The sequence below is a fragment of the Aethalodelphis obliquidens genome, unplaced genomic scaffold (genome assembly GCF_003676395.1).
Source record: "Aethalodelphis obliquidens isolate GAN/ISIS:26980383/991018 unplaced genomic scaffold, ASM367639v1 scaffold10, whole genome shotgun sequence".
Classification (NCBI taxonomy): domain Eukaryota; kingdom Metazoa; phylum Chordata; class Mammalia; order Artiodactyla; family Delphinidae; genus Aethalodelphis; species Aethalodelphis obliquidens.
In genome coordinates, this window is record NW_020837954.1 from 41,322,071 (window position 1) to 41,348,644 (window position 26,574).

General features: G+C 42.7%; 1 protein-coding gene across 2 annotated transcripts in view; it reads left to right on the forward strand.

Annotated features, from left to right (window-relative positions):
- Positions 1-26,574, forward strand: part of RAD51B (RAD51 paralog B) — a 689,357-nt gene that overhangs the window by 433,974 nt on the left and 228,809 nt on the right. For both annotated transcript variants that reach the window (XM_027111592.1, XM_027111593.1), the window contains exon 8: positions 19,449-19,545. In XM_027111592.1, coding sequence (XP_026967393.1) covers positions 19,449-19,545 — 97 coding nt within the window. The remainder of the gene's footprint in view (positions 1-19,448; positions 19,546-26,574) is intronic.

The following is a 26,574-nucleotide window of genomic DNA, read 5'->3' on the forward strand; positions in this document are numbered from 1 at the left end:
CAAGTCAGCCTCACTGCTTGCACAAAGTAACTGCTCAATAAATGGTAGGTTTGAGAAAAGAGCGCTATTGTTAGAAGCTTGGGACTCTCCGAAATTGATGTCGCCGTCTTCCTTGCATTCCCTTTCTCCAGGGGGAGTAAAGCAAATGCCTGTCATCTTTGTGATGTGCTTGTTTCAACTTAAAACTGGAACAGTGAACAGTTTTTATGTGCCATACTCCCTTCTTTGTCCTGTAATCAATTTGGTTTTGATTTCAGGGGTTATTTTTGAATTCTTGGATTGAGTTGCCGCAGGGTCTCTGCTCCACCCACTGATCACTGGGGGGACTTTATGTAACCTGGGTGTTGAGTCAGCTCATTCACAGCTAATGGAATTGGCTCCAGTAGCCGTGGTTTTGGGAGATGGTGATGTCTCCAGGGTTCTGTCAGCTTCTACTTGCTTCTGTGAGAGATGCCTTTTCCCAGCTCTGCTCCTGATTTGTGGTGTGAGTCTCAGCAAGACACTTCACCTCAACCAAACCCTCCAGCTGTACGACCCAGATGGGAATCCATGCTTCATCTTGCCAGGTGACCCCGGCCAAATTATTCAAGTGGAGAATGAGACTCACTGTGTCTTATTCTCCACTGTTGTAAATTAATGAGTACAGGGAAATAAAAATAGAATGTTTTCACACCACAGGGTTTTGCGAGGATTGAATGAGCTATTACATATAAGGGCACTTTGAAAGTACTCAGTAATGTTTATTATTATGTTTCTTTATAAAAAATGTTGAAATATTCTACTACTATTTTAAGTTTATGAGCATTCCTTTATTTAGAAAGCTCTGGGACGTCAGCTTCTGCCCCTAGTGCCCTGTGGGGTCCCGAAAGATGAAGAATATATTTGCTTGAACAGAGCCACAGGTGTCCACTGCATCTTCCTGGAAGTGGCCAAACACGGGTGCCTCTCCATTGTTTAGTTTAATATGGGGAAATAATAGGGGTTAACTGGGTTGTTATGAAAGAGCTCAAGGTAATGCGGTGAGGACCCTGAAGCTGGCGCAGCTCCTGAAGGGGAGGCTGCTAGCCAGAGTCAGGCTGTCTGGCAAGGTGGGCTTTGCCTGGTTGCCTGGCCTCGGCCCAAGTTTTGACCCAGAGCTTATCACACTCAGAAGGACGTGGCCCTGTTCTCGGTCCCAGAGCTCACAGGGACAGAGTTATAAAAGCAGAATGCCAAATTATTCATTTTAAAATGAAAAAGAAAGCTGTTTTATGCATTGGAGAGGCATGCCTGTCTAGCTAGCATGTTTCCCCTTCAAGGCAGGTCAAATGAGAAAACGAATTATTGGAAGGTTACTTGATAAGTACGGAATTGATCATAAAGGGGTTAAGTGATTCAGTTGGTTATGGTATCAGGAACTGTTAGCTTGCTGCCTCCGTCTCCATAGTCCAGCTCTGCCTGTCAGGTGATCTGTATGCTCCTGGGAGTAGCACGCACTGGGGGCCCTGGCAGCCCTAGCTGGGTTTGGAATCAGTGCTGCCGCCATTTGTTTCTCTGACTATCCTTTTTTTTTTAATTGAAGTATAGTTAATTTACAATGTTGTGTTATGTTCAAGTGTACAGCAAAGTGATTCAGTTATACACACACACACACACACACATATTCTTTTTCAGATTCTTTTCCATTATAGGTTATTACAAGATACTGAGTATAGTTCCCTGTGCTATTCAGTAGGTCCTTGTTTACTTACGTTTTGTATAGTAGTTTGTATCTGCTAATCTCAAACTCCTAATTTCTCTCTCTCCCTCTACCTCCCACGATCCCCTCTGGTAACCATAAGTTTGTTTTCTATGTCTGTGAGTAGATTTCTGTTTTGTAAATAAGTTCATTTGTATCAATTTTTTTAGATTCCACATGTAAGTGATATCATATGATATTTGCCTTTCTCTGTCTGACTTAACTTCACTTAACATGATAATCTCTACGCCCATCCATGTTGCTGCAAATGGCATTATTTCATTCTTTCTATGGCCAAGTAGTATTTCATTGTATATACGCACCACATCTTCTTTATCCATTCTTCTGTCCATGGACATTTAGGTTGCTTCCATGTCTTGGCTATTGTATATAATGCTGCTATGAACATTGGGGTGCAGGTATCTTTTCGAATTAGAGTTTTCTCAGGGTATATGCCCAGGAGTGGGATTGCTGGATCATATGGTAGCTCTATTTTTAGTTTTTAGAGGAACCTCCATACTGTTCTCCATAGTAGCTGCATCAATTTACATTCCCACCAATAGTGCAAGAGGGTTCCCTTTTCTCCACACCCTCTCCAGCATTTATTGTTTGTAGACTTTTTGATGATGGCCATTCTGACTGGTGTGAGGTGATACCTCATTGTGGTTTTGATTTGCATTTCTCTAATGATTAGCGATGTTGAGCATCTTTTCATGTGCCTGTTGGCCATTTGTGTGTCTTCTTTGGTGAGATGACTGTTTAGGTCTTCTGCCTCTCACTATCCTTTATATTAATTTTTGGCTGATTAACTTCCTCCCCGTGTCATTCTGATATATGTTTTAATTTATATTTTGTCTTTCATCAACGTACAACATGCATATAGTTTTATAAATCTAATAATCATATAATCCTTATACTGAAAAACAGCATGTCCCTGCCCCACATCCGCTTCTCCCCTTTGATTCTTACTTTCTGGAAGGAGCCACTTTCAAATCATTGTACCATGACTGTGTTTCCTTCCTTCCTTTTTGATTCTGCTAGTTACCTCCATATTTCTAAACTATATACTTGAAGTTCTAGTTTTGATTTTCCCATTGAAGATGATGTCTGTGGAAATGACCATTGACAACTTATTCACTCTTTCCCTCTTTCCAGTATGGTTATATCTTAGTATTTAGTTAAAACCATATTTAACATTTACATTATTGTGCCAATGTAAGTATTCATGGCGAGCTACTAAAATGTACCATTATTATGTTTCCTTCCCTTTTTTCCTTCCTCGCTCCTTCCCTCCCTGGTATGTATTTTTAATTTTGTCTGTGGAACATATTTCTCCATCCACTCTCCCTCTTTACATTGGTAAGGGCATTGGAAACCATAACTGCTATGCCTTCAGCACACCTAGCAAAGTGAACAATTCATTAGTATCCTCTACTACCCAGCCCATATTCAAACGTCCCTGATCATCTCAAAGATGTTCTTTTATAGTTGTTTAGTTTGAGTTAAGATCTAAATGAGGTCCACAAATTCTATTTGGTTGTTATATTTCCTCACTTATAATCTACAGCACCGCACCCCCCCCACCCCCCGCTTTATTTGTGACATTGATTTGTTGGAGAAATTGGATGTAGAATGCCACACGTTCTAGTGATCGGCTGATGGCTTCGTCATGGTGCTGTTTAACTTGTTCTTCCATATCTCATAAACTAGTGGTTATTAGATTAGGATTTAGATTTTTTTTAGGCAAAAATATTCTATAGGTAGTGCTGTATACTTCCTATTTTATCATCATAAGGCAATAATGTCTGGTTGTACCACCTTTAATGGTGATTAAATAGATCAGTGTATTCAGATGATGGTAGTCTGATCATTCCATTGCCAAGTTCCCTATCAACTTTTGACCTACTGGTTCACCAAATGAACATGCATTGATGATTGTTGCCTAGATCCATTATTTTATGGAGCACATAACCTATCCTTTTGTTGTGTGATTCTGCTTTGAGCCAAGAAGTGCTGATTACGTAGTTTAACCCCAGAGGGTCATCTTATTTGCCTTATTTCCAAGTCTAGGTTGGGGTCAGGGGGACTTCTCTGTGACCCTCATGTACTACCAAATAAGTGACTAAATTTACATGAAAGCAATATGCTTATATGTTGTATTGGTTACTGTTTTTATTTGAACCTTAGTTGAGCTTTGCTGTTGGCTTAGAAAACATAAACAGAAAAGTGGAAAATTTTGTCAGTCATATTGAAAAGTAACTGGCAGGAAAAAGATAGTTTTTTTTTTTAAAGAAGTGGAACAAATCAGAGGACTCTGCTTTGGCTCATAATGCCTTTTTTCTCCAGGGTAGGAAAACTCTGAAATCTAATGGGGTCTCTTCTGCCTGTGAGGGAATTGGAGGGAAACTACCAGGACAGACTCTGATGACACACAGTCATTTGAGGACTTTTTGGTTATTGTTTTGTTTTAGTTTTTACTCCACTAGTTTGCTAAGAAGTCTTTCATAAAGATTTTTCCTAAACCCCGTTGCATATGAATTAGGGCTTTTCCTTTCCTCTGTAATGGGGCCTGATACCCTTTGATGTGTTTTAGCAGAATTTAGCTTCTAAATACAGTTTGAAACTTAGCTCTGCAGTTTGAAACACACACACACACACACACACACATGCCCTTGACTCTCTCGACTGACAAACGGTATTATTTCTTTACTGCAAGAACCTGTCCTGTAGGAACCAAGTTCAGTGGCAGGATGATACTGTGGAGACACCTTGCATCTCCTTCCTGAAAGGCTGGGATGTGCAGACCTCAGAAGCTTCATGACGAGGGGAAGTTTTCTCCAGTGTCTCTTGCCTGAGGGGCCTGTTTCCATTTTTTCAAAGATCTCCTTTTAAAGACAGATGAATTCCTGGTGTAAATGTCTGGTCTGTTATTGTAGAAAGATGCAGATTGATTACCTTTTGAGTGACTCCTGTATTCCAGAGTTTAAGGCCCTCCTCTGAAATATTCTGCAGATCCAAATTTTTACAATATTGGGGCCTCTTCTGCCATTTGGAATGACCTTTTACATAACTTTCAATGACTAAGTGATGCCCATCTTTCAAGGCCCGGATCAAATGACACTTTCCCGGAGTCCCCCAGTGAGAAGTCATCTCTCCGCATCTTCTAGACTCCTGTAGCTCTCTCTTTTCATCCTTCTCATGACAAAGATTATTTATTTGCTCCCTTTCATTCTAGTTTGTTCACCTACTCATGTTACTTCTCCTTTTTAACAGGCAAATATCAGTCTTATCTTTTTGTTTGGACCGTAGTTGGTATTTAAGAAATATTTTATTAATATTTTAAATTTTAATAATTAAATAAATTACTTGAGTAATCTTATTTTGTCAGATATCCAGCTTATATTTCAACTATGCTTCAGAGATCTGTAGGGGAATCTGTCAGTCTGATGTAGAGCCAGATTTTTTATTCCAGAAGAGGGAAGGAAAGAATGTGTAGAGGAATTAACATGGAGCTTGGAGATTCAAGACCCACCTGTACCACTTCAGAGCCATTGCTTTAGAGCCATTGGTAGGTATGTCACTAGGGGCCCTACCTGGTAACTTGAAGATCTGTAGCCAAAGTCACCTAAGACTTATTTAAGATTTAGTTCTTTAGAAAGAGGGAAGAAAGGGCTGTATAGATTTATGAGCAGTGGTAGATGGTACAGGGGTGGGATCTTGGGCTCTCAAAGCCCTGCAAGGTAGTGCAGGCCAGGGCAAGGAGGTCTGGGAGGGGTTCCACTCTAGCTGTGCTGGGAAGGATGAGTGCACAAAGTCCATGGGGTACCTAGATCAGAGAGAAGATGGCGAGGCCTGCGGTGGGAAGCCCTAATTATATACTTTATTCTTTAACCTCCTTGCAGTCTTGCCCTGAACCTACCTAGTCCCAGATATGGCTTTCTCTTGCTTCCACTGTCCCCTCGGGAACTCCTTGGCTGAATTAATGAATGGGACCACTTCTGATAAACTGTAAGCAGCACTTATAATGAGCATCGCATTAGTAATGGAGGACTACCCTCAGAGAGACCATAGAGGCTCTAGCACTATATAGATAGTCATCTCTGTAGAGAAAAGAAGTGAAGCCAAGATTCCATTGGACTGGGCATCACAACTTCACAAGCAGCTCATACTTGTTTCAGAAAGACACTGAGACCCAGCTTTCTCGTGGTTGTCATTCCTTTGCCATCAGTCTGCCTCTCTTTGTGAGGTGTGCTCCCTATCAGGGTCAAGGAATGTAAAGAGCATGGGATTTGGAGACCTGGGTTTGGGTCCATTTATATGCTGTAAACTATAGGCCACTCACTTTTCCTCTCTGATGTGGAAAGAGATGTAATACCTACCTTATCACTAGATGGTAAGGAGATTCAGATGAGATTTTATAAGGAATTCTTCCCCATTAGCAAGTTATTTCAAAAGCTACATTTTGCCACGGGTGAGAGTCAAAGCCATGTTATGGTCTAATGGCTCTTCTTTTTATTAGTGTAAGCAGTTCCCTACACCCCTTGGCACCTTGCTTTCCTCTCCTGTGAAATGGGCAAGAATATTGATACTAGTTGTCTAGAGAAGGGACTTACCTGGAGTAGAAAATGTGCAAGGGAGACATAGGACTGATGAGTTACCATTATGCTGTTTCCAATACTACCGATTTCATCTCTTCCAGCAGGATTTAGAATGCCATAATAGTTTTCTTGGTGTCATGCTTGAATTTGATGTATCTGGTTGAAAGAGTGGTTTCAGGGTGACACAGGCATAGCTGCTTGCTGTAAGCTAGGCACGTTATTAAATACATTTATCCTTAAAGTGGAAGAATAATGTCACCTCATAGGATTGCAATGAGGACTGAGGAGGTTATGTAAATAGGGCATTGAGTGAGGTATTTGGCACCCGTTGGGGACTCAGCCCTGGACTATATATTGCTCTTCAGTTTTTACCTTCATCAAATAGCATTTATTAAAAATTCCAAATAAGGCATGGTACTAGGTGCTTTGACTTTAAATAATAGGCTACTAAGGGAAGGTCAGGTTGGGGTGAAAGGGCTGAGGGAGACGGTTTGTATTTGTTTATTTGTTTTATAATAAACAGTAGTTAATATCTCCTCTCCTTCCCCGGTCCTGAGCCTGCTGAGTCACTGTTCCAACCTCTCGTCCCCATGATCTCTGGCTGTGTCTATGGAATACAGCAAAACCCACAAGAAACCAGCACTAATAAATGGCAGATCATTTTGAGGGATTTTTGTTTGCGTTCCTGAGCTTGCTCTCCTGGCAAGATAGGAAACCTTTAATAAGACTTTTCCTAAATTATGCTGCATGTGAAATGTGGATTTTTTTTTTTCCCCTCTGTTCTCCTAACAAATGACCATTTCATGAGGTTTCTTTTCATTTTTTTTCCATCTTCTTTCCTGCTTCTCAGTACATTCCACAAAGAGCTTATTCCTCTGCTGGTTACTGATTGATGGTTCTACTCTGTGTGCCCTTTAATTTTGCAATAAACCAACAAGGAGTTGAGACCACAAACTTAAAGAGGATTGACTTATTTATTTGAGTGGATTCACTGGAGTAACGGCAGGTTTAGTCATTTCAGTGTGGTCCTGGGGAGGGCAGGAGGGGTCCATGAGAAGGAACACTGTGTTGTCAATAACCAGACAGAAGAAAGCTTGCTTGCCCTCCCATTCCTGGGCCCCCATTCCCAGCAGTGATCCCTCCCAGGCCTTGATGGGAGCAGGAAGTCTTCCACGAGACTCGCCCACAGCTCCAGGATCCTGAATTCAGTGGGACTCCACATATATGGAAATGACAGTCACCACCCACAGGTCCTGTGTCCTTCTTTGCAAAAGGATCATGATGCACCTTAAAGGGCTGCAGGAATAGCCACAGACCTGCCGAGGTCACCAGTCCTTGCAGGCCTAGACTCCTGGCTGGATGACTTCAAAGACCCAGAACAAACCTCTGCCCCTACTACCTCTATCCCAGCTGTGTCCTCACCGTAAAACTGGGGCCTCCAGGATGCAGAGGCAGTAATACACTTCATGAATTGATTACCAAACATACTAAGAATCAATTCGTTGATTCTCACTTAGTACCACCCTGGCATGGAGTAACCAGTCTGAAAATAGATGCAAACATCATTTCAAGTAGGATAATAACAAACTTCTTTCTTTCTTTCCTTCTTTATTTTTGGCTGCATTGGGTCTTCGTTGCTGTGTGCAGGCTTTCTCTAGTTGCAGCGAGCGGGGGCTACTCTTTGTTGTGGTGCACAGGCTTCTTATCGTGGTGGCTTCTCTTGTTGCAGAGCACGGGCTCTAGGCACGCGGGCTTCAGTAGTTGTGGCACATGGGCTCAGTAGTTGTGGCTCTTGGGCTCTAGAGCGCAGGCTCAGTAGTTGTAGTGCACGGGTTTAGTTGCTCCGCAGCATGTGGGATCTTCCCGGACCAGGGCTCGAACCCGTGTCCCCTGCATTGACAGACGGATCCCCAACTACTGTTACACCAGGGAAGCCCTAACAAACTTCTTGAATGACTCACATGGATCCTCAGTAAACTAAAGATAGCCCTTGTAGGGTATTTAAAAACATAAACTATAATGGAAAAGAATCCAGAAAAGAATATGTATGTAACTGAATCACTTTGCTGTACACCAGAAACTAACACAACATTGTCAGTCAACTATACTTCAATTAAAAAAAAAAAAAATGAAGTAAAAAAAAAAGACATAGATACTGTTATCATTTAGATTTAAGGATTGCTCCATACTCAGTGCTGCTCTCTAAGAGTTGAAGTGAAGCTGGAAAGACAAATGCCTAAATGGAATTTGTCCCAACTGTGAACTCCTATTCTAGATCCCGAAGTTGTTTGCGGCTCTACCACTTTTAACCAGCTAACTGCCTGTTTTTATTCTGCTCTTATGTGGCAACCTTTCTTCTGAAACTCTTGTCATCTCATTTTAGCAGAAGTGAAAATATTAGCAAAGTGGTTAGTGGCCAAGACAGAAATAGACTCCAGGAATCTGTGTCCTTTCTCTTGCCATACCTGCTAGAGCATGGTTCCTCCCTGGCCTGAAGACTCAATGTTTCCAACTCTACCAGACGGCAATCTAACAGTCAACTGGTTTCTTCTTGCTACTGAAAGTTTGTCTTATTCTTAAATGTTTTGAACAGTTTTCCTTTACATGTGATTTTGCATTAAACAACACAGAGCTTGGTCAATCTGATGTCAGCAAATGCCTTGCTCTGAAGAAATTAATCAACAAAGATCCACAAGGCTGTGAGTTTTCACGTTGAGAGCCTTTTATGTGGTAGAACCAGTGTAGGCTACGGGGCCAGACAGATCTGGTTTGAATCCGGCTCTTCTACGTGCTGTTTGGTCTGAGAAAATTGCTCAACTTCTGTAAACCTCAGTTTCCTCATCTTCAAAACGAAGATAATAATGTTTACTCCACCGAGGTGAGGATGAAATGAGCTAATGTATGTAAAGTGCTTGGTACAGGGTCTGATGCATAGGAAGTGCTCAGTAGATGTTAGTTTCCCCCCTTCTCCTTTCCCTCCTTTAGAAGCACATAAAATCTCATAACATTTACACTGTAGGTAGAAAGATAAGAATAACACAGATGACATAACTAGAGAAAAATTCTCGTACTGAATTACTTGGTACTGATTCTAGAGTGGGGATATCCAGAACTGAGAAGTCAGTGGCAGCCAGCATAGTTAGGAAAGATTTCATGAAAGAGGGAAGATTTGAACTGGCCCCGGAAAGGTGGAAACTTAAAGAAGAGTAAAGGAGGATATTTCAGACTGGGGCACTTAGCCCGAGTGAGCGAACCACGAGAAATACAGAGATAGAATATAGAGGTCTCCAGCCTCAATTTTTTCACTGGGAAAACTGAAGTGGATAGAATAAAGAGCTAATATTTGTTAGGCACCTGTTAGGTATTAGGCACTGTCTTAAGTGCTTTATATGTCAACTCATTTATCCCCACAATAGGTATGATTGTTGTCCCAATTACAGAGTTGAAGAAAGGCAGAGAGAGATTAAGTATCCTACCTGAAACTCTCCAGCCAGTAGGTGGGAGAACTGAGATAGAAACCCAGGAGGTTTGACTGCAGAGCCCACCCTTCTAACACACAACAGCTGCCTCAGCTATTTTTCAGCTTCCCTCACTAGGTAGTTAGGGTCAGCTAAGACCATTCTGTGAACAAACTCTGAAAAATCTAAAATATCATACTCATGGAAAATGGCATGATCGTTCTTGGTAATGACGTCATGTGAGAGGTGAACATGATCATAGGTGAACAACTGAAAGTGAGGAAGGAAGGAATTCAGGATGGAACTCACGTGATATTGGTCAAGTTTAGCAGCACATGCGCCTCATCACCCTCTGTAGCAACTCAGAGGTCTGACACCACCTCACATTTGCTCTTGGGTCGGTGCTCCAGGTGGCCAGTCCCAAGCCACCAGAGTGGGTACTGGAGACTGCAGACCTCTTTGTCATCTGGCACTGAGTGTGATCTGCCCTTGGCCAGGGTATCTGTTTTATGGGCCTATAGCTTGTGATCGGTAGTTGGCTTGTTAGTGGCCGTGACGGGAGATCTCCACCCCAAGGGAGATCTCCACTCCAAGGGCATTGCCATGGAAGGAAGTCCGTTCCTACTCACCATGTAAATATTTAGCCATTTTAATGTATTTGTTCTGGGCCTATTCTTCTTGTGTCTCTCCTACGTTGACTCTGTTTAATCGAAGTTGATTATTGTTTGCCTTTATTGATATCATGTATTTAAGTATAGACATAGACAACATTGCTTCAGCTCCAACCTCCCCCCACCTTTTGTTTTTAAATAACACCTTACACAATATCCCTTCCTTGAGGACGTCAAATAAATAGTTTTGTTCAAGAGCATATCTGATGAGGCTGCTGCCTTGGAAATTTGTTCCTAGGCAGACCTTTTGACCTCCTTTTGAACAGATAGTGAGTGACCTTTGCTCCCATTTTATGCCACAGATTCACTCTGGAGACAGAGTTGAATGCACACGTCCAGTTACTGAGTTTGGAGAGCCCTTGGTTAGGCTGCCATTTGCCTCCGTGAAATAGAGAAACAAGGAGTCAGACCACTGTTGGCATATCCTCCTTTGGAGGTTCCTCAGAGGCCCCTCTGGGCTTCAGCTCCTCCCTCCTATAAGCCACTAACAGTGTGGTGGGGCTGGAGAATAGCCAGGTCAGTGTTTATCAGGCTGGACTCCCCCAAGAACCGTATTTTCAGATTCCCAGGGAGCAAGTGACTCAACAGAAGTGTTTTCTTGGTCTCAAATGAGTCTAAGGAGGGGAAATCGGTTAATAGCAGCCGTCTGTGATGGACAGATCACAAAGCTGTGTCTTTCTAATCCTCTTTGCAAATCAAAGGGAGGGGAATCCCCAGAGACCAGGCGTACACGTGAATAGAAAGCACCCCCAAGTAACAAAAACACCTAAAAAGGTCAGCAGAAACTCAGGGGGTTGTTGGAAATTCACCTCCCCTGCCTTTTTGTGGGGCTCGGTGGGCAGTAAGGGTGCGGGCGAAGACAACCAAACAAACTCCACACAAAAGGCACTCGGCCACGGGAAAGGCTACAGTGCAATGAAGGCTGGTAGGAAGGTTTCTTCCATGTCCGTGAACCTCAGGGTCATCTGACAAGCGGCCTTGTTCTTTTCCAAGCCCTGGCTGACCAGAGACTTTTTTGTTCCCATGCTAACTGCAGAACTGCCCCCAGTTGGAGTATGCACCATTTGAAGCCACTGTGAGTGCACTGTCGCCGTTCACCAGTGGTGCGTGTTGTTTCCTGCAGCGGGCCTCACATCACTGACAGGATGCCGCCGAGGTTGGGTTGAAGGTGGAAACAGCACACCAACCTGCTGTTTGTGGCCCCGTTACAACTGTCGCCCCATCTGAGGCCCGGAACCAACACGTGTTAACCTCAGCCCCATTGGGGCCAGTGGAACAGCGAGCCGACAGTGGAAGCCGAGCGCTTCACGCCTACATCTACGGCACAATAGCTGCCGGCCCAGGGTTTCCACTACATCCTCTTGCATGCGTACCCCAGGAGAAGTAGGCCAAGGAGAAAGCCACCCTGTGGTGCCGCGCTGTTCTCTTGTGTGTTTCTTTTGGCCAAAATGGCAGACACAGTTCTGCCTCAGTGCATTGTCTCTAAACAGTGGTCGAGGCAATGGCTACAATGAGGTGAAAGCAGTATTATCATCCATCCCTTTGTGATTGAGTGAGTGTGTGTTTGTGCAAAGCCGAGGAGATTATTTTCTCTTCCTCCATCTATGTTGCCTCATACTGGGCCAATATCTGCTTTAAGGACTCTCCTACTAGCTTTACCTGTGAATTTCACAATGAAATCTACAACAGAGGTTTTCTTCTTCAGGTCTGTTATAAGAGGTGTGGATTTTATCAAGATTGAAAGTATCCTCACCATAAACACAAAATTATTTAAAGTTATCTCCCTTATTCTTTTTTTCCCCTCCTATCTTCCTCAGGCACTGCCAATTGGTTCTATGTAAGATGGATTTCCTAAGGTTGGACATGATGAGAATCAATGATAGTGGTGGAATTTTAAGGACAACACTAATGCTAATGTGGTTTGAAACATTTTTCTTAGTGGGCTGCTACCTTTATGGTCATAATACACTCATTTTCTTCATGTCTTTTATGGACTCACTTTTAGGTACAGAGAGGTTAGGAGCCTTTCCCAAAATTGCACAGCAGTTTAGTGACAGAGCCAGAAATAAAAGGCAGGCTTCCTAACTTCCACAATAATCTTTTCTTCAAGCCAAATTGAAGTTTGGTCCTTTTACCACAAATATTTCGAAAGGAAAATCCCCTGTAGCCTTTCAGATTTTCCCAGAAAACAGTTGTCACGCAGACCTTCAGGATGGAAATAGCAGGCTGGAATACTAAACCCCTATCAGTTCTTTATTCTAGAGCTGACAGTTGATATTCTCTGGGCTGAAGCTAAAGAAAAACGATTTCTTTTTTTCATAATGGAATGATTTATAATTTTCCAGAGCTTGGCAAAACTAAGCCAGTGAAGAGTAAAACCAGATTTGTGATACTCACACTCTAAAATATTTGGTCTGACTTTTCCTCAAATATTGGATATTTCCTTTCAAAGCTGGAAGTGACCGGAAGGGAGGAGGTGGAGAATAGTCAGGGGAGAGGTGTGAGTCTGCAAGTATGGCTGTCTACACCTGCTTTTGGGGGGAGTTACCCTGTTCCCACACTGCACCCAGAGCACCCCTCTCGCCCTTCTTGGCCTTCTACCTCTGCCTCTCGCCCTCGCCTGTTTTCTTCTCCCCATCCCCCATTTCCCTCCGACGCCCGGCTCCTATTCAGCAGATAGGCTGGGGCAGACACCGTCATGGTTGGGAAGCATGAGGAGAGGATGGTGAAAACCACTCCAGGGCCTTTCTCTCAAGCCTTGGTGATGAAAGGACTCAATGAACCTTACCAATTTCTCACAGGAAAATTCCGGCCTCTGTCTCCTTAAGAGCAAGGCATTCAGTAACCCTTAACCGAGCCAGGATTAAAACTCAGAATTTCTGACTTATTCAAGGCCTGTGTTTAGATAGAAAGGCTCCATCACTGTCATACCTGGCAATTAGGATCATTTTAGATACCAAAAGTAACATTTTAAAAAAGTGTACCTTAAGCAGATAGGTCATTTTTTTATACTGAAATAATATTGGTATAAAAATAAGATCTTACGGAAAAATCCGAACATTTTTTGCCTTCAAAACCTATGAAAAGCAGAGCCCTGTCATTCATATATATATATATATATATATATATATATATATATATATATATATTTATTTATTTTGTATTTGGAGAAAGGTTTGGTTACAGTCACTTTATTTTTTTTCATTGAAGTGTAGTTGATTTACAATATTGTGTTAGTTGCAGGTGTACAGCAAAGCGATTCGGTTATACATCTATATATGTGTATACATGTATATTCTTTTACAAAAAGTTCTGTTCCATTACAGTTCAGAGCCCTGTCCATCTGAGAGTGCTAGATTTGACAGCAGGTAGGCAGTTTGGGGGCAGAGGCAGCCCTGAGGTCTCTCTCTGTCACTCAACTGATGCCCTTTCTCTGGCTGGCCAGGTTATCCAGTGGGCTGCCTGTTTCCTTGGGAGCTGTGAGTATAAGGATAATCACCGCACCTAGCCCTTCAGTCTTAGTTAGAGTGGTCTTGAGACTTCTCTGATTCTCTGTGTTAGGCTGTAGCAGGTTTCTAGCAGGGAATGGGCGGGAGGGAGGAGAAAGCAGATGTCCTTCTGGGCATAAAAATGCCTCCGAGATGCCTGAGGTTGCCTCATGATTCCTCTAGCCCAGGAATCCTTAAACTCTGTCGCACCAAGGACATGAAGAGCTTCAGTTTTCAAGCCTCCTGTGGGTTTCGGAAGTGACCAGCCACATGCATCTGAAGCCACCGAAAGCCACTAAAAAGACCGGCAGAATTGGGCTAGGATTGCCTCAAATGCTTGACACTTCCGTAGAAGCTGGAGCTACTTGGTTTGTGGTTATTTATTAACGTCAGAGTACGAAAGGACTCTTGTCACAAGATTGGGCTTGTTACAATGTAGCATTTTCCTAATCTTTTAATGTATTTCTAGGTGTTAGATCCCTTTGTTCGTTACTTATATTAGATTGAATTCTGGAGACCAGGGCATCAAGGCCTGGACCTGCCTGTGGCTCTGGGCTGAGAGTTCCTGGCTCTCCTCTCCTCTGCCCAGTGCTGTCTTAGGAGGGAGAGTGGGCAGGGAGGCCTGTAGACCCCCTTTCTTATCTAGACTATTAATCTCAGGCAGATGACTCTAGTTCACTCTCTGGAAGGCGGGGATTATAAAATTTGCCTCTCACCTGCCCCCACAGAAAGCTGAATGAGGGCATGTGCTATATTCTTAGGTCCTTAAAAGAATCTGACTTATAAATATTGAGTTATTGTTTTGTTGACCATGAATCTCTCTTCTGCTGACCGAACAGGGCCAGATATCCCATTCCAACTTATTCTATTCCTGATTGACCACAAACTCCCTCTGTGTCACCTCCCAAGGGTCAAATAAAAGGAGGCTGTTTATCAAAAGCTGGACCTTTAGGCCTGACAGTTCCCTACTTTGATTTCTCCAGGGCTGTCCCACTTTCTCTTCTCTCCACCATTTTCCACTGGGCTGGAATATACTAAGTGGCTGCTTGTGGAGCTCCCAACAGAGATTCATCTTTAATACTTCAGTGTAGGGTAGATCAGACTAGACACATACAGAGGCCCCTTAAGGCAGGATTTATCTTGGACCAGGGGCAGGAGACATGCATGGGGTGTGGGTATAGCCTAAATTAGTCTGGTCCTAGTGTAGCTGAAGAAAGATGTGCCAACTGAAGGCAGGTGGTCCACAGTGGACACAGAGATTAGTGGGGAGTCAGACTCAATTGGTCAGTGGACTCCAGCTCACCAGTCCCCTGACCCTGGAGGCTGATGGTTCTTCTGACCAGTGTATTCTGCTCCTTCCCCCTTAACCTCTAGCTATTTGCTTTCGGAAGCTACCTTTTTGATACTTAGTGGAAAAGAGTCATAATGTTTTTGTTTGTTTGTGTGTTGGCTAGGTTTTCATCCCCAGGAACTTCTGCCTTCTGACCAAAATGACATTCATTCCCAACCATCTGCCTTACTAGTTCTTCTGGTCTTTAACTGCTTCCTGTTTTTCCATCTCCTCTCTAGCTTATAAGAGAAGCCCTGCTCTCTCTGAAGGCGGGCCTATTAGGTTATTTATGAATCTGTACTCTGAAGTTTATTCTTCTTTGAGAGCTTCATTGTTCCCTTGAACTGAGCTTAGGTGTTGAACTACAGTGCACAGAAGGGTCGAGTAGGATGCATTTAGGGAAGTTGAATGATGCAAGGGAAACTTAGAACCCAGGGGCAAACTTAGGATCCCCCCCCCCATTTTGCCTTGGGAGGGGAGCACTAAAAATGAGACTCAAGGTATATGTGACATGATATGAGGAGTCATTTCCTATTCATGTGTACCTGAAGCATCCTACAACCTGCCGGCTTTGCAAGGAAGCCCTGGGAGTAAGCGGTCTCTCCATATACAGAGTTGCATGGAGTTAACAGTTACTTTATACAATGTAGAGGGCTGCCTGTTTCCCCTCAGTAGGTAGATGGTCTTCTGTTGCCTGAAGAGTAAACTAAGCTGAATTCCATTTTCTCCTGGCTTCAGATGTAAAGATGTAATCACTACCATCAAAAAAACAAAAGCAAAATTTCCCCTTAGTCCAAGAATCTCACTCTAGCCTTTGGATTTGAAATTGATGGTAGTAGCAGGAAGGGGGGTGGAGTGTGTTGTATGTTTTTAATAAGTCATACTTCTAGAGAAATGGCAAAAATAGCATGCACTTTCAATTAAATTTTTATGCTTTTTGAGCATATCACCGGCAAATATTTGTTCTTTGTCATCAGCGTACTATATGTTGTACAAAAGGGAAGCAGGCATGGGTTTTCTTTCTCAACAAGCAAGGTGTAAAATCAGCAAAGACAGGGATGGAGGTTAACATTTAAGCATTTCCCATTGGCCAGGCACTATGCTCAGGACTTTATATGCATTATCCAGTTTACTCCTCAAAACCCTGTGAGTTAAGAAGTATACCCAGAGAGTTGTGAAACTTGCTCCACATCACATAGTTAGTAAGTGGTGGAACCCAGGATCTGAACTCACGTTTGTTTGACTCCAAAGCCCTCAGCCTAATCCTTGTGCACGCTGCTCCCGCACAAATTTAGTACCAAGTGTCAGAAGCCTTCATCTTTCCAGTGGAGCAGAGCAGCCCGAAAGACCCTCTGAAGTGTCAGTCAGAACTCATTTTTGGAAAGCAGATAGTGTTAAGACTCTGTTTATAATATGGAATAGTATTTGATAAGTTATTTTAGGAGTGTAGTTTTCATGTCTCCAGATTGCCTCAGAGGACAACACATCTCTAGGCTTCTGCCCAAGTCATGATTATTTGTAATCAGTGCTATTTGGAAATATTTCCATTTTATCATTCTGCTGATCACAGATTTAGAAAATCACAATTCAGCAAGAGCAACCCCCTGAGTTTGGTTGCTGTGCATCCCTTCAGCAATTTGGCTTTCAGACTCATGATAAAAAGGGAGTGGATTATTAGCGAAACCACTTAGGAGCTTGTTCTTTTGCCATTGGAGAGTACAAATGGCTTCTTCGGCATCTGCTCTTGCATTGGAAGTGGCACTGGGGGTGGGTATCTTTGGAGGCACATCTGTAGTTTGGTTTTAGGCTCAGCAGGGTATCATCTTGTTAGCTATGGACAATAAAGCCATCATCTCAGTATAAGTTTCCATTGTAGGACCAGGGAAATAATAATAAAATGGAGAAAAAGTGGTCTGAATATCTTAGTAAATGTCTTATCTTTTAACTTGCAAGTTTCTAGAGAAGACACACAGAGCCTTCACCTCTTTCTTTTCCCCTGTGTACGTGGTGACATGCTTTGCATGGTTGGTATTCAATAATTATTTTTCTCATTACTGTTACTATATCACTAGTGTTCTAGTCATTTTCACCAAACCACCTTTTAGAAGAATTCCCCCCAAAATAGAGCTTACATGTCTAGATCTCCTGAAGCTTCACTTTTTTTTTTTTTTTTAACTGTGACAGATACATTATTTTCTTCACTGGTAGAAAAATCACATGGTATTCTCAAAACAATGCCGGTTTCTTACTGGTCTTGCTTTAAATAATTACTATCGTTTTCTTACTGAGATTTTTACACAAATTCTTTGAAACTAAGTTAAGCTTAGGAAGGACTGAGACTGGTAGAAATGATCAGGTACTGAAGTATATACCGTGATGTAGAAAATTGTGATTTCATGTTCTGTTGTTAGATCCAATGATCTGAAGGATGTGGCATATACTTTATTAGTAATTTATTAACCTATATAACATTCTTCTTAAGGAAATAATAGCAACAACAATGGCTTACATTTACTGGATATTTATCACGTGCCAGACACTATATTAAATACCTTACATTGATTATCTCATTCAATTCTCGTAATGGTTCTATATGATAGGTGTTATTTTACCTATGAATAGATGAAGCTCAAAGATTCAAGTAACTTTCCCAAGGTTCACAGTGTCACAGTCAGAGTTTGAACCCAGTTTTATTGAACAGCAAAGCCCGTACCCTATATAATAAAGAGGAAAATGAACATAATTGCTTATTCTTGCTCCTGAATATGAGTATTTATTTCTTAAAAGAGCAGGCTTTTATTTGGCCATTTCCAGCCATTTTAATTGAAAGACTTATCATATGTGATTCTTACCAGTCCAGATGAAAATGAGCAATACAAAAGCATAGAAAGGATGAGATTAGCAAATACTCAGTGGAATACTGCAATATCCGGTCATCGCTGCAGAGTAGCTGGGGATTCACACGAGCCTGGTTGACACACAAAGACCTTGGACAGGCTGTCTTTGTTAATAGAGTACTTCACTTCTTTTCCTGACCCTGCCATCGTGCTCCCCTCTCAGCCCCCAATTAAGCTGCCATTGGCATAGGATTTATAACGTGTCATTGGTCCATTCAAGAGACAGCGACAGAGGTGTGGCTGAAAAGCTGGACAGTAAAGGATGGAGCCAATTTCCATTTCTGCTCCAATCAGGGTGGCAGCAAAACCATAGCTGGCCCTTGGGACAGACCACGACGATTTGGCTAGTTGCATATTCCAGGTACCAAATGCCTAGTTTTTCAGAAGTTACGTTTCCTCTGAGGGACCAAGATGGTTCACCAAGATGCCCACGATGGGAACACCTCAAATCTTGAGAAATGATTGTAACGTTAGTCTTGCTGCAGTTTTCCAGGAGAGAATCTGTGTTCTGTTCTCCCTTTACGTTTCTAAACAATAGAGCAAATTTTATAAATGAGGATTTTTTAAGGAAAAGAATAATTTCTTGATGGAACCATATGTAAAAATATTGTGTGGAAATAAATCATGTGGATTAGGTGACTTTAGAGTCCTTTCTAGGAATTTTAAATGTTATGAACTTTACTTTGTATAGGTCGGATTCTATTAATTTGTGTTTTAAATACATAGTGAGACTTTGGAATTCTTTTGTTAGAATTCAACTTACTGAAAAGAAGAAGAGTGCTATTCCTTTAGAGATGAATTTTATTCTAATTTCACAAATTTGGAAATAAAATTCTGACTTTCCAGTTAACAAGGGAAGAAGCCCCAGGCACCCAGATGTTAAATTATTGCTTTTCTTCAGCGCTAGTCATATTGTATGTTGTGAATATAATTTAAAAATGATAAAGTGTGCACGTATTCATCTTAATTCTCTGGTTGGCCTTCTGTTATTCAGGTAATATGGCGACACTTCTCTGTCCCAATTTACTCAGCATTTAGAAAGAATTGATTAGTGGTTTAAGCTCTGAAAAAAGTCAGTCTGTTTCCTCGGTCTTCTGTGATTTGAATGACCTGGAGGCGTTGCCAGATAGTTCTGGCCTAAAGATAAAACTGATGCAAGTCAGAGCTGGGGTTTTCCTACCTGCGTACTTATCAGTCTTCCCCTAAACGACAGCCTTTTGATAGCTCTAATAATTAATTTGGTCTTCTCTCTTCTCCCTTCCCTCCGCCTTCTCCTTGTCTGTTCACAGGTTATCTTGACGAATCAAATTACAACCCATCTGAGTGGAGCCCTAGCTTCTCAGGCAGACCTGGTGTCTCCAGCTGATGATTTGTCCCTGTCTGAAGGTAAGGGATCTGTCTTAGAGGGGCTGAAACTTGACACTGACATACGGCTCCGCCACTGCCTCTCTGCCTTCTGCTGAGAACTGAGACACACAGCTAACAGGCCCTGGCCAGTGAACCCAGCCGGAGCCTGGCGATATAGGCTTGGCCACCTTTCCTGGCATCTGATCCCTTATATTTGGAGAGTGTGTTGCTCTGTCTCTATAAGTGAGCTTCCTTTTTCACCTGAGTGAATCATCTTCACAGGCATCTGTCACCTCCACCTAAGGCTCGTCACTCCTCTGTAGGTTCTTTTGGGTCCTCAGTATGAGGGCTGGTGAACTGCTAAATGACTTTGTTTTTGAGACTGATGCTCAAATGTTGGCTTTACCCATGGTCGTACAGCAATTTAACCTTTTGTTTGTGCTGGGTACTTTTGGACTGGCTAAAAGTGTACACCAGTATCATGTACTGGAGACGTGGCGTTCCCAATCAGCTTTACAGAAGGATTAAGAAAAACTAGCCACGTTGGTAAATCTGCAAAATTTTCTCCACCCTCCCATGCCAGCAAAGGTCAGACTGGCTCTGGTTTATGTAGCTAGGGGAATTACACCACTGAGCCAGTGGGTGGTTTCTAGTTTTACTGAAAGTTCTTACTTGACATTTCTGAGCTCTGCTAGTTGTAGTCTGATTGCTTTCACGGCAGTATGCTGTGGGCCTGGGTGGATGAGCATAGCTGTTCCAGGCCCCTCTGCACTTTCCATTTTCTGAGAATTATTCATGGTGGAATATATGGGACCTCTAGGGCTAGCAAGGCTCCTGACTGCCCAGGTGGTTTTCCATGGATTGGCCTTGGATTATGGTCTCAAAAATTGCAAGGACCACATCCCTGCTTCTCAGCCGTGTTTTTCAGAGTGAAACAAATTACTTATTTATAACAACTGTAGAGTGCTCTGTGTACCACACTCAGTGGTGTTTCCACACTCAGTGATGCATTGTCATTCCCGCTAAAAAGCTGAAACATCAGTTTTCGTTCCCTCCATACACTTCTTTCATCAAGTCTGCTTGGTTGTCCTTTCCAAATATATCTGTGCCCTCTTTTTTGTGAGTTGTATTGTGATCAGCTGACTTATTAAAAACTCACACTTGGATTATGTTAATAAATTCCAAAATGGCCTTCCCAACTCCAGCCTCTCCCATGTACATCTTACACTACCAAATTAAACTTCCCCATTTCTGGCTTCCTTTTACTGTGTCAGTCTCCTACTCAGGAATCTTGACGTTGTTTTAGCCCATTTCCTGAGAATGGGCAAAAAGCAACAAGCTGATTTTAAAATATTCAGGAATTTGTGGCTTGTTAGCTTGCAGTCAACCAGGGTGGAAGTATTTACACCATGGAAATCAGCAAATGCTGAAAATCAGGTTTTTTTCTGTTCTCTTGTGTGGACCAGTTTCCCCAAAAATACGCTAGATTAAGTTGATGCTTCTTAACTCTTTGTAGTCTGTCCTTTCCTTCCTCTGCACCCTCTGTGAAGCTCCTCCAGCAAGTATGCTGACCTTCTGCCTGCTCTCCTGAGCCCTGGCTCCGTGCCTCTGCAGAGACAGCTCACCCTTCTAGAACAGCATTTCCCTTTTTCACTCCTACCTCTTCTTTTCTTCCCAAATCCTCCCACTCCTTCGAGGTTTATTTAAAGACCACCTCTTCACGTATGGACACCAAGGGGGAAAAATGGGGGTGGGTGGTGGTGGTGGTGGGATGAACTGGGAGATTGGGGTTGACATATATACACTAATATGTATAAAATGGATAACTAGTAAGAACCTGCTGTATTAAAAAATAAATAAAATAAAATTCAAAAAAAAAAAGACCACCCCTTCCACAAAACCTCCTTTCCTGTTCCAGTCTGCCTTGGTCTCACTCTCTCTTCTTCCTCTGTGGCCCTTCTACCAGATCAGCAATAGACAGAAAAGATAAAAAAAAAAAAAAAGAAATTAACTTTTCATGGTTTCCCCACCAGATTAAGGTCACAGGCTCTCTTGTATTCTTTTTGTTGTGCCTGAATGACCAGCAAAGTTCTAGGTACGTAGTAGGCAGTAAATAAATGCTGAACCAGTACCATAGTAAATGCTTTGTAACAACAATGAACCATGAGAATCACATAAAGACCTATGAACGTGATTAAAAATTATTATTATAAGTATTACACACGTACACACACATTTATTCAGTTCCAAGGAGGAGACCAGAAGAGACTATCTTGTTTCCTTATCTGAAAGCCAATAAGTAAGAGTACTTTTCTTTGTCCTGGCTTCCTGGTTTATCTCAAGCAAAGAAGAGAAGCAAAACAGATATAAAGGAAATTGCTTTGTGGCTGCAGTGTAACCGCTTCAAAAAAATGGTAAAGTCCTGTTCATGGCCAAGGGAGAGTTACCAGCTCATCCTTAGACAACTTTTTCTTATTATGAAACTCAAGGGAGAATGGCAGCAATTGAGTTTTCTAGATCTTTTCCTTCCATAGCTAAGCAGATAAAGAGTCTATAGAATTTTTTTTCTGAAGCCTATAATGAAGTTCCTTACCAGTGAATGAAAAATAATAATAAATTTCTTAGAACACTTATACCTATTCAAATATATTGCAGTGGTTGTTAATGTTGCTACGATTCAAATGTACAAATCTCTCTGTTGTTGTAAGCATGCGTTGTATCATCAGCTTTGCCCTTGTGTTATTAGCTCTGTGATCTTGGGCAGCTCTTTTAATCACTTTGGGCCTCAGTTTTTTCTGTTAAATGACAGACAGGTTGAATATAAGATGGCTGAAGTCTTTTCTAGCTCTGACTCTGTCAGATTGTGATGTGGGTCTGAAGGTCAGGAGCGTTCACTTGGTGATGGGGTTTTAAAATTCTGATTTACAGGGTGGGAAGAGTGACCTTGTCGTCCTAGATTAAACATAATGGAAAGGATCCTCAGAAATCTTAGCACTGATACATCAGCGTACCTCTAACAGCCCCCCTCCCCATACTGCTGTCTCTCTCTCTCTGTAAACACTTCTGGGCTTGTCTGTCTGTCTCTTGCTCTCTCTACCCTCTCTCCCACGCAAACATGTACACTAGAAGTGTGTGCAAGCTGGTGAGAGTGAGAAGCACACTGTGATGGGCTGAGCCCAGGGTTCACCCTGTCCTGTAATAGATTTCAGCTGCAAGAGCAGAGGGCACGGCTTAAACAGCGCTCCCTTGAAAACAGTTGCGGGGTGAGAACAAGCGACCGAGAGCAGCCAGTGAGAAAATGATCCGAGTTGACCCGAGAGAAGTACCCAGCAGGGGCTGATGCGGGGAAATGAAGTTCCTTCTGCTCTGACTCAGAGCAGGGGATACGAGTGACCTGGCCCAACTGAGAGATCTCTTCCACACCAGCGGATCCTGTACTATTAATATCTACCAGCTGCAGGCCCAGAGCATCCCCCTGCTGAGATCAAAGAGTTCCTATCTTAGCTGGAACAAGGTCATCTGCACAGGGCTGTAAAAGCGAGCCCTGGCTGGCTGCGGGGACCTCGACGGGGGAGGAGAAGGCAGGAGATGGGGAGGTGTTCTCTCACGCTCCTTTAATCTCGGCTGACCAGCTGTTGCACTCCCAGTGTTTGTAAAGTTGAGAGTTCTTTGTTTTTGTGTTGCTGGGGCTTTTTTTCCTTATTAAATTTGTGCCTGGGTTGTTGCTTGGATTATGTAGACCTAAGTTCACTGCTAGGGTCCACGGTCTGATTCCCTTTGAGGATTCATTCCCCCAGTGAATTATTCAGCTCCCAGTTGGGAGGGCCAAAGAAGGGAGAAGTGGACACCAAAGGACTCCCCCGCCATTGCTCCTACCCATAGCTTTGTGTCCTGAGAAGGCATGAGAGGGCAAATGGAATTTTTCCTATTTAGTTAAAATAACTCCTCATACGTGCAAGTGTGCTTGTCAGTTTTCAGCGTGCCTTTCACAGACATTATTTTCTTCCTGTGGGGGAATGGACCGGCTGAGACTTATGCAGATTGACCAAAGTTATATTGTGAACCCAAGGGCAGAAATCAGGATTTTTGACTTTATGATCTACATTGTTCTTGACCAGGCACTGTGAGTCAAACTATTTTCTTCTTCGGTGTTTTGCTCTGTTGACAGAAACTCAGGCATGTAGGTTATTATGAAGTTCAGTGTCTGGTTACTTACTAGGTTATTGTGACTGTTCTGTGACCAAGGACATGTTTCTTATATGCCCTTGACATTTCTTCCCGGTGTTCGTCGAAGATGCTAAGGATGATTGGATCTCAGTCATAGTGATCAGTAGAGAAAGGATCTAACAGTCCAGCTGGCCTAAGACACCATGTCCTATTCTGAAGTCACCTGGGATTTGAGCAGAAAGGACTGGCTGAGCCCCTATCCACCCAGGCACAGTTGGTAGGTGAGACTGACGTGTGGTGACAGTGGGCCCTGTGCAAGATTGAAGCTTTGTTCCACCTAGGTCATAGGCTATCCTTCCTCAGATAATTTACTGGGATAGCAGTCACTTCAGTGTGGTGACGCGCCCATTTTAGGAGCCTAGGGTGGCACTTAATATCCTTTTATCTGTAGTAATAGTTTTTCATAGATAACAGCCTTAAAAAACTAAAAATTAAAAGTACCTGGATGGGTCAAGGAAAGAACACAAGAGGAAAAAGTAGTATTTACTAGAACCAAGAGTGGTTTCTAGTTTTAGTACCGGAAGCCTTTCTATTCCAGTTGAACTGATGGCTGATTTCATGTGCAAGAGAAGGTATTTTGGGATTCATATTCCCTAACAAACCATCCCCGCAGAAAGCTGGAGTCCATTTGATAGATTATATGCAAGTGCGTGGCTTGTGTCTCTTTTAAAATAAATTCAACAAGCAAGAACAGCTCAGAATGGTTGGGACGAATCAGGGACTCGTGGTTGTGAAAGAGGCAGACTTCAAAGCGTGGTAGGAATTTTCAAGTTTTATTTCCACTCTTGCTTTCCAGCTGGATCTGCTCTGGAGTTACTGCAGGATGTTTGAAAATGTGGCTCCCTGCTAATCTCAGACAGTTGCTATGATCAATGGTTTCTTTCATTTCCGATAAAAAACACTGGTGTTTCTGCTTAAATTGTGTGTCCTTTCAGCTTTATTATTATAGTTGTAATTTATTGTCCAGCATTACCCGAATTTGTAATCCATTAACCACAAACTTTGGGGTAGATTGGTCAAGTTAGCAGGACTCTGTCCACACTTTGGCTCCAAAGCCCTGCATAGCCCAACCTCAAACTAAATGTTCATTGGTTTGGGTAGGACCCTGTGCAAGGGAGTGTGGGCGGGGCAGCTTTGAAAACCCACCTCTTGGGGGCATGGTGCAGGTTGGTTATAATTAGTGCTTTGAAAACATGAAATGTCACTTCAAGGTTAATATTAACAATGATGATCAACATTGTGAACATTAGCATTTCCATAGTATTTAAAAATGTCTTAATGTGATGAATCATATAATCCACCTCAAGCAAGTGAAGCCTGAAGGCGAGAAGGGAGTTGCCCAAAGGCCACACAGCGAGTGAGAGGTGGTGGTGCCGGGAACAGAAGCCAGAGCCCGTGAGATCCTAGGTTTGCACACTGCTGCCTCTTAGGAGGGAGTTTGGGATACAAATACTTGTGTCCTAGTGACCTTTCCGTTTTTGATTCCAAAGCCATAGACACGTATCGACACACACAACTTCACGTGCTTCTGTTCACAAGGGGATACACACCTACCCGTGCCCCACTCCCCCTAGTATTTAAGAATCCACGGCCCTTAGCTGGGTATATACCACTTCCCGCAACGGTTCAGCTGCCATGAAAGGCCTAATTTATAGAAAAAGCTTAGAAGATTGAAATACCTCCCAAGCCCTGTAGCATTTAGCTAAAGAAAGCCTAAATGTTATGTGAGGTGCGGGCCACTAGAGTTGAGGGGGGAATGGGCACAGCCCACAAACATCTGAAAAGCTGTGGATCTCACAAGGAGAGGAACTTGTTGAGGATTTTCAGCGAGAGGCCAGCGGGCGATAGAACCACAGCCAAGGGATCAAAAGGAGAAAGGAACAGTGAAGTCAAGCACCAGGAAGCATTTCTTGGTCAGGAGTTCTGTTTTGCTAGTGAGAGTTTGCCAGAGAGACACATTTGAAGCAGGAGGTGCATTAAGATCAAATGAGACGAGAGCCAGAAGTTTTCTTCGGGAAGCGGTCTTCGAGGCGGATTTACTGGCTCATTTCCCAGATCTACATATGTTCCTGTTCACATCTCAGTGTCATGAAGGCAGAAGGGACGAGAACACCAAAGCCAGTTTTGCCAGTTGCTTCAACTACAGAGGTGGCAGGGCTGGAAGCCCAGAGAAGAGGGGGTGTGATCCCGGAGGTCTTCAAATCCAAAGGATTCTCTGAGAAGAGATCCTTGTTTACATCATTGAAGAGAATTCTATACCAAAGATGAGAGGCGTCCAGGTCAGCAATCATAAAGTAAAGAATGGCTGGTTTCTAGGAGTGGTGCCAGGGGATAACTTAATTTGTGTTGTTATGTGGCAGGGAAGACTTTCAGAATGCATTGGTGGTATTTACTAGGATTTGGGGAGGATTGTAACAAGGTCTGGCAAGGTGGTCTGGCCCAATGACAGTCCAGCTGAGCTCCGACCTAGGTTTGGATCTCTCTGAGGGCTTTGCTTTTCTTCCTTCTTCTGATAAGCCACTCGATAAATACCAGTTGGATTAAACTGTATTTTATTCAGTCAGACTGACTCTTTCTGTAGATTAGCTGCACTCCTACATATAGTAGCATAGTTTTAGAGCTATGGTCCCTCCAAAAAAAAACTTTTTGGCTAGATGAGGAGACCTTTAAGTGCCTTCCAGCCTGATGATTTCATGAGTTGTGAGCCTCTACTATATGCACTATGTTAATGTTACAGGAAATCCAGAAATGAGCAAGATATGGTCCCTGCCCTCAAGATATTTACAGTGCAGTTTCAGAATCATTCTAAAGAAGAACAGCATTAGGTAGAATGTGTGCAGT